The 12716-nt window shown below is 38.2% G+C and overlaps 1 protein-coding gene across 1 annotated transcript in view; it reads left to right on the top strand.

Annotated features, from left to right (window-relative positions):
- Window positions 1-12716, top strand: part of CALCR (calcitonin receptor) — a 57206-nt gene that overhangs the window by 32129 nt on the left and 12361 nt on the right. Inside the window, exons 7-8 of the mRNA XM_058568624.1 lie at window positions 7367-7520; window positions 12595-12655. Coding sequence (XP_058424607.1) covers window positions 7367-7520; window positions 12595-12655 — 215 coding nt within the window. The remainder of the gene's footprint in view (window positions 1-7366; window positions 7521-12594; window positions 12656-12716) is intronic.

Here is a 12716-nt window from a genome sequence, read left to right as displayed (position 1 = left end):
AGCTATTTTTATTCTCCTGCTACATTTCTAACAGGCTTTCCTTTCCATCGTGTATTGTATCCTCCTTTTTTTTGTTTACTCTGGCTTTGTTTTCTGAACATTTCCAGAATATTTCCTTTGCCAATTTCTGGATCATCTTCCAATGTCCTTATCTCAGATGGAACTCTTTTTCTCCAGTGCATTCTTTTTTCCTAAATACACCGAATCATGACTACAGTTGCACAGATTCAAGCTCATTTTCTCTAAGGTTTTATCAGAAGTCAGCTCAGGATTGCATGACAGACTTACGTTTAATTGAATATGTTATACCTTTAAATTCCTCTGGAGAAAAAAAACTGCAGGACTTGCCTGCAAAGGTACTTAATGCTGACTCTCTGGCTGGAGGATTTTTCTCCTTCGTTCAGCTAGCTTTAAAGACTGTACAAGTTGACAGTTTTCAAGTTGATATGAGAGCCTTTTGCCCCTTAGTTTATCAACTGCACTCACATCTTGACAAAAAGTTCTGTAACTCCTCTTTATGAGGTTTGAGTATGCATGTGAATCAAAGTCAGGACGTTTCCCATCGCACATGAGTCTACCTGAACAGGAAGCTTGCGCACTTTGATGGTTAGGGTTATCAGCACTGGAAGGCCAGCAGGTAACCAAAACAGGAGTCAGGAACTGAGGAAACTCCCTCTATACCCTAAATCCTTTCAAAGTGTGGCCCATAGACCAACAGCACCAATCACCTGGGCACTTATTAGAAATGCAGAATCTCAGACCCCAGACCAGATCTTCTGAATCAGAATCTCTGCTACTGGGGCCCAAGAGTCTGTGTTTTAACAAGCTCTCCCAGTGATTTTGATATATGCTAAAATTTGAGAAGCACTACTATAGGCTCTTTTATTATTTATATTTGAACTGGATATTGTTGGAGGGATTCATTATAACACCACTGCTTTCAAGATCTCATACTCTTATAAATAAGCCATGCCCACACCTTTTAGAGTATAATGTCAAGGAGTAGATTAAAGGGCATTTAAAGCTTGTAAGATGTGTAAAGGGATGAAGAAGAAAAGGTAAGCCATGTGTCCTTTCTAGTTCTCTGTGTATCAAAATCACCCTCTCATTTCAAGGGAGGCGAGTTGGGAAAACTACCAACCTAATCAAATATCAGTCTCATTTGATTCATCCTCTCTGGTAGACAAACGAAAGTAATTTCTCTCCACAGCATTGCCCACTTCAGTTATAAATAATTCAGGGAAGATAATGCAGATGCAACCTCCATTCCCCAAATTTTGTGTCCACACAAGGCAGAGTGATATACACACCCCTGTGATACAGAGCTGGCTGGTGCATTGTTGAGATATCGATGATAGCCAGCCCTCCCTGGAACATTCACAAATAAACAAAATGCGATTTCCAGAAATGTATGAGACTCCAACGAAATCAAGTAGAAGATCGAATCCTTTTTGTTTTGGCTTTTAGTCTTTATTAACCTATCTCTCTCCCACAAGAATTTTCTTCTCCACATTTTTATCAATCACTCCTTCCTGTCTCCTGGCCCTTCTGGATATTTTCAGTGAAGCCTGCTCTGACAGAGTACCCCAGTTCTCATTTCTGACTGACCCTGGTGTTCTGTGTAGCAGGGACTAGAGGATGGACAAAGTCCTAACCCAGGCAGTCACCCGGAAGTGACTGCATTGCTCTTTTGGGCCTGACTACTTTTCCCGAAGGAAACCCCACATTGATTCTGAAAGTATAAAATTCCTCTTCTATTGGCCCTGGGACCCACTTGGCATGTTTCCCTGGAGAAACTAGAGAAAGCTCTTTCCAGTGTTTCTAGATCCACACAACATCCTGAGACACCCTTGAGTGACACAAAACACTTCTCTAGAGTAGCACTATTGTAGCTCCCCCAAAAAGTTGTAAAGAAAAGTTGCCCTGAAAAAAGTAATCAAGAATTATCCCCATGGGAAGATAAAGAGACCTTGAGTGTTTAGAAATGTCATCTAGAAATAAAAATACTTCTGAAAAAAATTAACGTTACAATAACTGAAGCAAGGTAAATGCTAGTCTGAAAAGCAGACATATTATAGGCAGGGAAAACCTAGGACAAAAACAATAAAATAAAAATCTTCACTGAAACCTAGAAGCATTTAGGGCCTGAAGGACCAGGTCTGATGTGTGCTGCCTTTGAAATAAATATATCACATTCCAGAGAAACATTCTCATTTCTCCCCATAAACTCTCCACATTTGGAAAGCAGTTCAATGGTTTACTATGCCAGTGAAACAGATGACATTTCTGAAAGTAGGAAATAATCAAATACCTAATGAAGAAATTGATTTGAAGAATATAAATTTCGTTTGAAAATTTACGAATTGTTCTCCTTGAAAGTAAAGGCCTAAAGAGATAAGCAGTATAGTGGAGAAATATCTTACTAGAAATGTTGGGTATTAACGTTAGCCTAGAAAAATCAAATCCTTACAGAATCAAAATTGTCCTCTAAAATCCCTTAAATCATCCATCAAGTACAATGTACATCCCTGTACAGAAATTCTTACACACACTAAAGTTTAAAATACTTTGGGTCGTTTTTCTGGGCATCTTTCTCTGCTGGGAACACTGAATTTCTTGCTTTAAAATAGCTTCCAGAAAGATAAGGGACCACTTACAAGAGGAAGGAAATGGCAGTGATAAATAACGTCATTAATTTTTTGCTAAATCTTTTTGGAAACTTTGTAAAACTGATATTGTTTTAGAAGGAAAGAAAAGCAACGGAAGAGTTGAACAAAAGAGGAGTCCTTGACTCTACAAAATGTAAAATAATTTACCTTTCTTCGATTACATACCAAAATATTCAGATATCTCATTCTCCCATGACATGTCTCAAGACATGATTCACAGCTTTAAATAATTAAGTAAAGGAAATAAAACTCTTCTCAACATCCCTCCTCAGATCTAGCATCTCGCATTTTGTTTTGGTCCTATAACAGTTCAGTAATGTTTATAATGAATGAGAAATAAAACCACGCTTCCACTCATATCACAAAGAATGGAAACGCTTGTAAACTTTTTTCACGTGAAACTAAAAGCTAGTTATGAAAGCTCTTCTCTAATAATAATACTTTAAAACTATCCTTAAATCAAAAGCCTTTCTCATGGATGGGAGCAGACTGGTCCATAAAGTAGAACTCTTTTCAGGCACTTCAGTGTTTTCTCTGGAATTTCTGTTTTCTGAGGAAATGCAGTTTGGGATGGGGGCGTGTGGAGAAGGGACACTGGGTATATTTGATTCAGACAAAAACTTGTTTTCTTTTAATTGAAATGATAAGGGGAGCAGCAAAAACACATACTCTTAATGGGTCTCATGCAAAGATAGCCGTTGTAGAAAAATGTTTCAATTGCATACATAAATAGTACTTCAATGGAGTACATCCATCTTAGTGTCACATGCAATTGAGTTCAGCTGATAAATGTCTTGCATCTCTCCTTTATGAGAAAAAAAGTGATTATGGATTTTACATGCAATAAATTTAAGGACCTTGAAATGTTCTGAATGATTTGTGCTCTGTAAATAATTGAAAAATGTGAACCATTGACACAGAGTGAAAAGCAGATGTATTATCAAAATTAAACTATCAAGTTTATAGGCAACTATATTTTTAAATATTTTATTTGAACTTTATCTCAAGACTGGGAATGTATTAAGACAAACCGCAAATCATGATGACAGGAAGTATTTTCAGAAAGAAGAATCCGTACGCCCAGTTTGAAGACCACTGTGCAAAGAGAAACAACTGTTCTACCAGGGCTACAGGGTATAAATGACAGGGTATGGCAGCCTTAGGGATGCTGCCTTCTAAAGATACCCTTGCTGGAAACTTAGGAGAACATGACAAAGACTCAAGATGGCCCCCCCAGGGATGCTGCCCAAATTGTAAGTTTTCTATTGATGTCAGTAGCCTGACGCCTTCAGACATTTGCAAGAACAATAAGACTGTTAGGGAAAAAATGACCCTGGAATTTATTTGTCAAATCTTGGTTAGGCAGCTATTGCTTGGGCACTTGATAAAATGATCATCAAATTAGGATTTAAAATACTTTCAGTGAACAACATTATAAATGCTACCCAAAGCCCTATTCATTTAGATTTAATAAGCATCTACTCTCACCTTCTGTATAAATATTATTAGGTTTATGTCTTGAGGGTAGAGATGGGAGAAACAGCACAGACAGAAAGATGAATCAGGCAGACACATTTAATAGCAATTACATGTTCACTCAATATGTACTCTAAATGTCCATTAAGTAAAATTTACTAAAAAACTAACCTGGTAAATTTAACCTATAAGGACCACAAATCTTTTTTTTTCCTGTAGTAATCATATATGCTTTAATAACCTTGAGAAATAAGCTGGAAAAGTCCATCTTTTTTTCTTTTTTTTTTTTTTGACTCAGAAACAGGACTTTATTTACAGAGAAAGTATTTGACAAGATACAGCATCCATTTATGATAAAAAAACTCTGAATAAAATGGGTATAGAAGGAAAGTACCCCAACATAATTAAGGCCATATATGACAAACCCACAGCTAACATCATATTCAATGGTGAAAAACTGAAAACTATCTCTCTAATAACAGGAACCAGACAAGGATGTCCGCTTTCACAACTCTTATTTAACATAGTATTGGAAGTCCTAGCCAGAGTAATTAGGCAAGAAAAAGAAATAAAAGGGATCCAAATTGGAAAGGAAGAAGTAAAACTGTCACTATTTGCAGACCACATGATTTTATATATAGAAAATCCTACAGAATCCACTAAAAAACTATTAGAAATAATAAATGAATGTAGTAAAGTTACAGGGTCCAAATCTTTATTATTCAAGGTCTTTTAAAATGTCTTTTCTTTCAAGTAAAATATCTAGAAATTGACATCAATTCTTCTTCCCTTGCTCAAGTAAATATAACTTTGCACGCTTCCTTCTGAGCTAAAATGAACTTATGAGAAAATATTTTTAGAAGCTTCAGGAAAGTGTAATCATGCTTAATCACTGGAGATCACTCTGAACCTACAGCAAAGGTGATTTCTGCTTTAAAACAAGACTTAGCAGAAATAAACTTGGCAGCTTTGATTCTGTACAAAGTATTATGGAGTTAGTACTGCGTAGACCATTTCAAACTAATCTTTCAGTATTTTAAATTATTTATTAATATGCTTGTATAGCAGAGGACGTAGTTTTAATTGTTCGCCGTGAATTTCCAGACATATTTATGATAGCCCCAGGTAACTAAATGGACAGGAGAGATACTCCTTGCATGCTCTTCATTTGCTTCAATATTGTTGATGCAAATTTGAGAAGTAAGTTTATAGTCAGCCATCTTTTTTACTATAAGTTAGTCTGTATTGCAGCCCCTAAATAGCACAAAAATTGGAAGAAGAGCAGAATACTTGACAGTGCTCATTAATGTGTTCAACTTTGGCAGAATCTACTAATGCATTCCTTGTTAATTTTCACACAAATTGAATCGATTATTTAATGTTAATAACACCAACCTCATTAGTTTGATTCATTTATTTGCTATGATTTAGGTGCCAGGTTTTGCTATATCCCCAAGAAAAGAATTTTTAACAGTCTTAAAGTTTGTCACAGAAATTTCCTTTTCTAGAAGTCATTGCGCATGGTTGCACTCATTTGTTTCCATATTTATCTTCCCACCAGAGGGTGACTTCCCTCAATTGCAAGCACTGAACTTTGTTTTTGCAACCCTAGGACCTAGTCCAGGATTGAACACAAAAACACAAGCTTGGTTTATGTGTGAAACTTAGCCACCATTTTGAAAAACCAAAAGACCTTAAATAATAAAATATGCATTTTAATCAAACTCTAGCAGAATAAGTCCTTTAAGAAATACGTGGTTGTTATTTTGAATTCTCCTCTTCAAGTTTGTTTTAAAGCAAAACAAAACCAAAACATCTCACAATTTTTTCCTTAGTGTGCTATTGTATCTAACCATATAGAATCAATGTAGAAGCTGAACCTATTCACCTGATTTTCCATTTTACCAATGAGAGAGAGAAATCGCAAGCATGTTTTTTGTGAAAAATAAGAGTTTTTGATCACCTATAAAATGTATCATGAGAATGAAGTGTGCACTGAGAATGAAGTGTGCACTGGCTTAGCCCTGGCTGAAGTTTTCCAGTAGAGAAAGCTTAGCTTTGGCAGTATTTCCCTGGGTCTTCTTTTTGTGAACCTCTCAAATTGTAACTGTAGGAACTGTGTTTGACCAGTGCCTGCATCCAGTACAAGATCGATAAGCATTTGTTAAACCACATTCTAAATCTGCATTTTCTATGATCCTCCACCCCCCTTCCCTTTACTTTCTTTTATGCAGCTATTCTAAGGTTTCTGTGAATGAAGAATAGGGTTGAACGTGTAGACCCTTGCAGAAGTATTGGCATTTTAATAAGGAAAATAGCCATAAGCATAAGAAATAAAATTATATGGCATTTCAGGCATCAGGAAGATAGTGGAATGAGTTCTGGGAGGCAAGATGGTATTCCCCAGCTCCCTTTTATACCCCCCACAACAAAAAAATTATCCGGTGCAAAATATCAATAGTGACAAGATGAGAAGCCCTATTCCAAAGCTGACTAGGAAATGATTTAGGATATTGTTGTGGAGTTTAAGCAATGATTATTTCTATACAGACAACAATATGTAGTTAATCTCATTCCCCCAGAAATGTGGCTCCCACATCTGCATTGAGTACTAAGCAAAAATGCCATCCTAATCTCTGTGCACCAAACGCTCAGATCTCAACATAGAAACCAAGCCTCCCACATGAAAACAAAAGCGGTCACATCAGTTAGGTTCAGCATAGCTCCTGGCTCATTTTTGAGAATTTTATCACCTGGTTCTCTCCTCTTTACTGCTAAGGAGACATCACCAACAGATCAATGAACTTCCGGAGCAGTATTAACAATTTCTGGATTATTTCGGCTCATTGGCTATAGAAAAAGGGCCATAAAAGTCATGTGACAAATCCTTGGATGCCCTCAAAAATTATGGGTCTCAGACACATTGCAGGAAAATGAAGCTATCTAGTCTGTATAAGTCACTGCGATGTAATGGAGAAAGAGTATTACACTGAGGACTAGGCTTACATTTCCCGAGATGGCTGTTTACATGTAATACTAATGATCTATGCACTATCACTCTGATTTGTGGATTTAGAGGGTGGCACATGTTGACAGATGCTTGGGGAAACTGTGTTGCAGGCTAAATTGTACATATTTTGGCTCATTTTACATTTACCCTCTGTTCACTGCCAGACCCTTGCCAATCTTTCCCACTGAGTATCTTCATTTCTTTCTGACAGGTGAGCTGCAAGATTCTGCATTTTTTTCACCAGTACATGATGGCCTGCAATTATTTCTGGATGCTCTGCGAAGGGATCTATCTTCACACCCTCATCGTGGTGGCCGTGTTTACTGAGGAACAACGCTTGCGGTGGTATTATCTCTTGGGCTGGGGTATGTATTTTCTCCAGCTGAGTTTTGAGCCACCTTCACCTCTGTCTATATATTTACAGTCTTCTAGTCTTGGTCTCGGAGAACAGTCAGGAGCCCATGTCCTTTGAGGAATGACGGGACACAGGTGCTGGCAGGAGTTCAGTCTTCAAGAGAGCCTGGTAGAAGCCCTTTAACAAGTTCGTACGGACTGTGATGAGTATGAGGGTCAGTGCAGAAAAGGAGAGATATGATTATGAGAGTGTTTCCAGGAAACAAACTCAGCTAATGGATGGGCAAAAAACATGGCCTGATTGAAAGAAGATCTGATTAGGCACTTTCAGTTTTACTTATCACCAGTTTATAAAACAAAGGAGAATTTCACATTTTGAATTCTATATCTCCTCTGCCCTGGCCCCACTTCCCTTCCTCGGGAACTTTCCTTCCAATCCATCAGCAAGACTCCTCCAGTGAAAGGTCAGGAAGTGGAGTCCAGCTGAGCAATAGACATAACCACATGGGCCTCCAAGTAGAACCTACCTGACACCATAGCACATGGCAACGGCTTTGAAAAGCCTGTGGTTGGATTGTTTAAACTATAGCTGCTTCTGTACAGATTGACTCTCTAGAATTGCTCCCCTTCCCCCAGGGCTGCTAAAAGTCTAGCTCACTCTGGTGAAAGGGGAGCAGATGGATAGTGAGACAGTAAGAGTGAAAAAGCTCTGGGCCAAAGACACATGCTGCCTTATTAAAAAAAGACACATCCCATGAAACTCCCATGCCAGAGGAGGATCCTGACTACAGGGCCAGAGGCCGCCCTTGCTATCCACTGACAGGGTGCCTTTGACTCTTGGAGCAGAGGCTGTGGATTGCGTTCAACTAAGCCTGTCCTTTAATGCAGCATTTTGGGGCGTCTCTAAAAATATTGATAAGGGAGGAAGAAAGATTTAAATGAGAAGGTAGGATAATCCAAAGGCTTCGTAAAAAATTAACCTTTGTGTTTAAACCTCTGCCCACGTATAGAAATGTGTCTGGGAAGTCATATTAGCGGCCCAAAGTCTTTTCCACAGTTTATACCAGGGCTGGCCCTATGCAATATTTGTTTCCATAACACCCCTCGCTAACAGGAGTACATGGATTTTAACCAAACACATGACACAAATCCAATCGGATACTCTTATAATGGTAGGTCAATGGGGCAGATATTTGGGGTATCTCAGTGTTGAACTGATGATACCTCAATCATTTGGTTGCAAGAAACAGAGAATAAGATGTTCTAATTTCAGCAAAAAGAGAAAAATGATCAGAATCTAGTGTATCTCATGGAAGTCAAGAGCTGGGCTACTAAAAATGCTGTGCATCTGGGACCAGGCAACGAGGAGACTCTCCCTTTATCTTTGTCTCTGCTTCTCTCTGAGCTTCTGTTTTAACCCTTCTCTTTCTCTATAGACCATAGATCACATGGTCTCTGCTCCCCCAATCCTAATGGTAAATACAACCTACCCCGAAGTTTCCTGAGTTCACATTTTTGTGTTCCAGGTACACAGAAAGACTGAATGCTTGTCTTTAAGTCCCGATTCTGAACAGCAGGACAGGAGAATCTGATTGGTCCAACTGAAGTCAAGGGCCAGCCATGGTTCAATGAACTGTGGCCAAGCACGTTGAGGGGGATATTGTCACATATTGCAGACATGTCTGGGGATGGGTGACCCATCCAGAAAAAATGGGAGAGGGTCTTTGTGAACTGGACAGCCATCTAGAATATACTCCGAATCACCTCACCTTGTAGGCTGCTCTCCTCCATGAGGGGCAGCAGCAGCAGCCCCAGCATCCTGTTTCCTTAACCTTCCCGTGGGGTTAGAAATCAGGCTTGTGACTATCCTGCCAGTCCCACAGCAGCTAGGTTCTCCTGCTCTTCCCTGTCCTCAAGGTCAAAATAGTCTTTTATTATTCTTTTCTTTTAGCTCCAGCCTTCCCCAAGAGGCTGATCTTTCGTTTCCCTGCCCTTCTGAGCCTCATACATACCCTCTCAATGATTTCTCGTCTGCCAAAGCTGGTCATGCTAGGAATCAACTGGATACGATTTAATCCCCCCAATAGCAATTCTGATCATCACAATACTATTGATTAGTGCTGGTCAGATGCCTTACAACTGAAGACCTGAAAATAACATCCCACTCCAAGCCTGCCACAAACACGCAAACACCATTTCTGTCTCATCTATTTTACTTATTTCCTTTGAAATAAAATTTATGGCATACTTCTTCTACCAGTTTTGATTATTCAAAAATACCTGTCTGCCACACTCATGGAAAATTTTCCATGGAAGGAAAAAGCTGTACATTTATTCTTACCTGTGACATTCAGCAGAGATGAGGGCACCCTAGAAGGAACGATTTATACTGCTCTTTCCATCCTGATGCCTTGTGAATTAGTTATAAAACTTTTTAGCATCATCATAGACACCTCGACAAAGACATCTTCTTAACACACACAAACAATTCAAAGGAAAAAAGGAACAAGCCTCTCAGCTGTATCAAAAAGAAGGTAATGAAAACAAGTAAAATATTTATGGGATACCTTAACCTTCTTTAATCAGAAAATACTTAAAACTTTATCAGAATGATTCCAGTAGAATCCTGAAGAACATTGCACTCGGTAAGGTCAGTACAGAATCGTCAGTTTAAAAGAATGAGAGGGATTTGCGGTTCCACAGAGAGATGTTTGGAAAGACAGTCAACCAATATAGTTCTTTTAAAATGTAATTACTTTTTAGTGTGCCAGAGCTAAATCTGTCTTTCTCCACTCTTACACACACACACACACACACACCCAAATTCCACCAAACTCCTTACCATTCAAAAATCACAGTATCAAATCTCAACTCTGAGAACAAAATTGAGAGACAGGCATGATGATGTATTTTAAAGCGATAATCCTCTATTAGAACTTTAGGCAAGCATTAACTTTGGATGGGAGGAAAACAAGTAAAATTACAACCCAAATAACTGCACAAGAAAAATAGTGTCCCAGACTTTGAAGGATTTAATGGAGCAAAGAAGAAGAAATTTCTACTGGATAATATTTGTACTGTCCTTTTAAAATTATTTTCACACTGAAATAGTATGATAGGTCCTAAATTTTACAATGCCATAAAATAAGGTTTAACCTCGACTTTGAAAATAGTCTGTAAGTGGGACAGCAGAAGATTTGGGCCAAGACAGCTAAGACCTAACTTTGTTTGCAGGCAATGTACATCCCATTCATTCATTTCAGCTGTGAATAATATTACCTATCCCGGGATCTGGAACAGATCTCAAAGAGGTATGAGACATTATGAACATCACCCTCTGGGTGAAAAGTGTCTGGTGGTAAAATTCTCCCCAAAAGAAAATGAAAGAATGCTTCCTTCGGTAGTCACTCCCTCACAAGTCTGCACGGGACCACTTACTGGTTGATTTCTCTCAAATCGAAACAACTTCAAATACTGGAGTTTAACTCTCAGAAAAATCATTTATTTTACAACCTTCTTCAGATTGATTCTTCTTGCTAGTTCTCCTCTTATTGTAAATCAAACTAGGAAAATCCCCCCCATGGACTTTTACAATGAACAAATAGAATTTATCTAGTCTCCCTAAAAAAAGAATCCTAGGCAGAAAGGATTATTCTTACCCTCACCATCTTTAGTAGAAAGGAAGTGTTGTTATGGCACTTGGGGCCTGGAGGGAGAAGAGGAGGAGGAAAGAATAGGCAAACAGCATAAAAAGGCATCATGGCTAGAGGAAGGTGAAAATCCCCAGGACTTAGCAGATGGGGTCTACACTCCTCTCTATATTAAGTGAGAAACATATTTTCCTTTCTACAAAATGATAAGGTGGCAGTGAGATCTCCATATGCCTCTCTTGCTGTCTAGTTCTAAAATATGTATTTCAGAATAAATCCAGAGAATGAATTTCTGTTTTTAAACCCAAGTGGGGAAATGGTATGTTAGAATTGCTGTGAATAAAACACAATTATGTTTCTGTAAATAGTCAAACTCAAAATTTTTTCGGGTCAAACATTTAATCGATGGTCCTGTTGAATTATGTGCTTCATGGGTTAAGAAGCTGAGGTTGTTCTTAGGTGAAAACTCAATATTTTGAGGCATTGTCTTTTTGCATATATTTCACAGAAAATAAAAGCGTGGAGGTATAATTCACTCTGAGACATTTCTTAATCTGTTGGTAGTTTAAAAACTCTTTCTACAAATGTCTCAACCAAAGCAAACCATATTCTATTGTGCATAGGTACATCTGAGAAAAGAGAATTTTTTTAACAAAAATCACAGCTTTTCTCTAGATTACATTTGTAGAATAAAAATTGATTTTAAAAAGATGTAACCTGACAGGATGCATTTCCAGTAAGTATCTCCATTGTTTCATTTATAAATGCCAAATCATTTTTAACTAGTACTTCAAGTTTAGTCGGGGAAGTAGATACTAAGCTGCCTTAATAAAGTTCTGCTACCGGAACTTACAGAGGGTAGGGAAAGCACCAGCTACTCTGAAGTGTTCTTACTGAAAGAAAACAGGATCAATGCACATGATAGAAACAGAAAGAAAAGCAAAAAGCCAAAAAGAAATATTGTGAACACCAACAAGGCTTTCAGAACAATCAGACTATCGCTTCCATATGTTGTCCCGGGTCAAATCCCTCCAAGGTGACCCAGTTCCTCTCCGTAAGAGAGCCCAGTTCACACACAGTGAAAGGCTGAGTCTCAGTTAGTAGTCATGATCATCATCATCACCACAAACCTAACAGTGGTGTAATAGTCATAGTGAGAGTAATAATGGACCTACCACACTGGATCATTTGAGAAAGGCTTATAATTATCTAGATGTTCTTAAACAAACTTTCTGAAAGCACATGATGTTCTAACTGAGAGCATTTTTACCTGGTTTAACCAAAGATAATTTGTGTGAAAACTTCAGGGACATATCTTGACAGAGACATTAAATTTGCCACTATTTTTGAAAGTAAACTACCATTTTCCATGCAACTGTAGTTATAGCTTATGACCGAGAAACCAGGTGTGATTTGTACTTTTTCACATTTTTAGGATTCCCATTGGTGCCGACCACTATCCATGCTATTACTAGGGCGCTGTACTTCAACGACAAGTAAGTATTATGGTGGGTTTTAGTTAACAGATATGTAAATAAAATGCATTTGCATTGATGT

The sequence above is a fragment of the Diceros bicornis genome, chromosome 3 (assembly GCF_020826845.1).
Source record: "Diceros bicornis minor isolate mBicDic1 chromosome 3, mDicBic1.mat.cur, whole genome shotgun sequence".
NCBI classification, from domain to species: Eukaryota; Metazoa; Chordata; class Mammalia; order Perissodactyla; family Rhinocerotidae; genus Diceros; species Diceros bicornis.
Note: the sequence above shows the minus strand (reverse complement) of the source record. Positions and strands in the feature narration are given on the sequence as shown.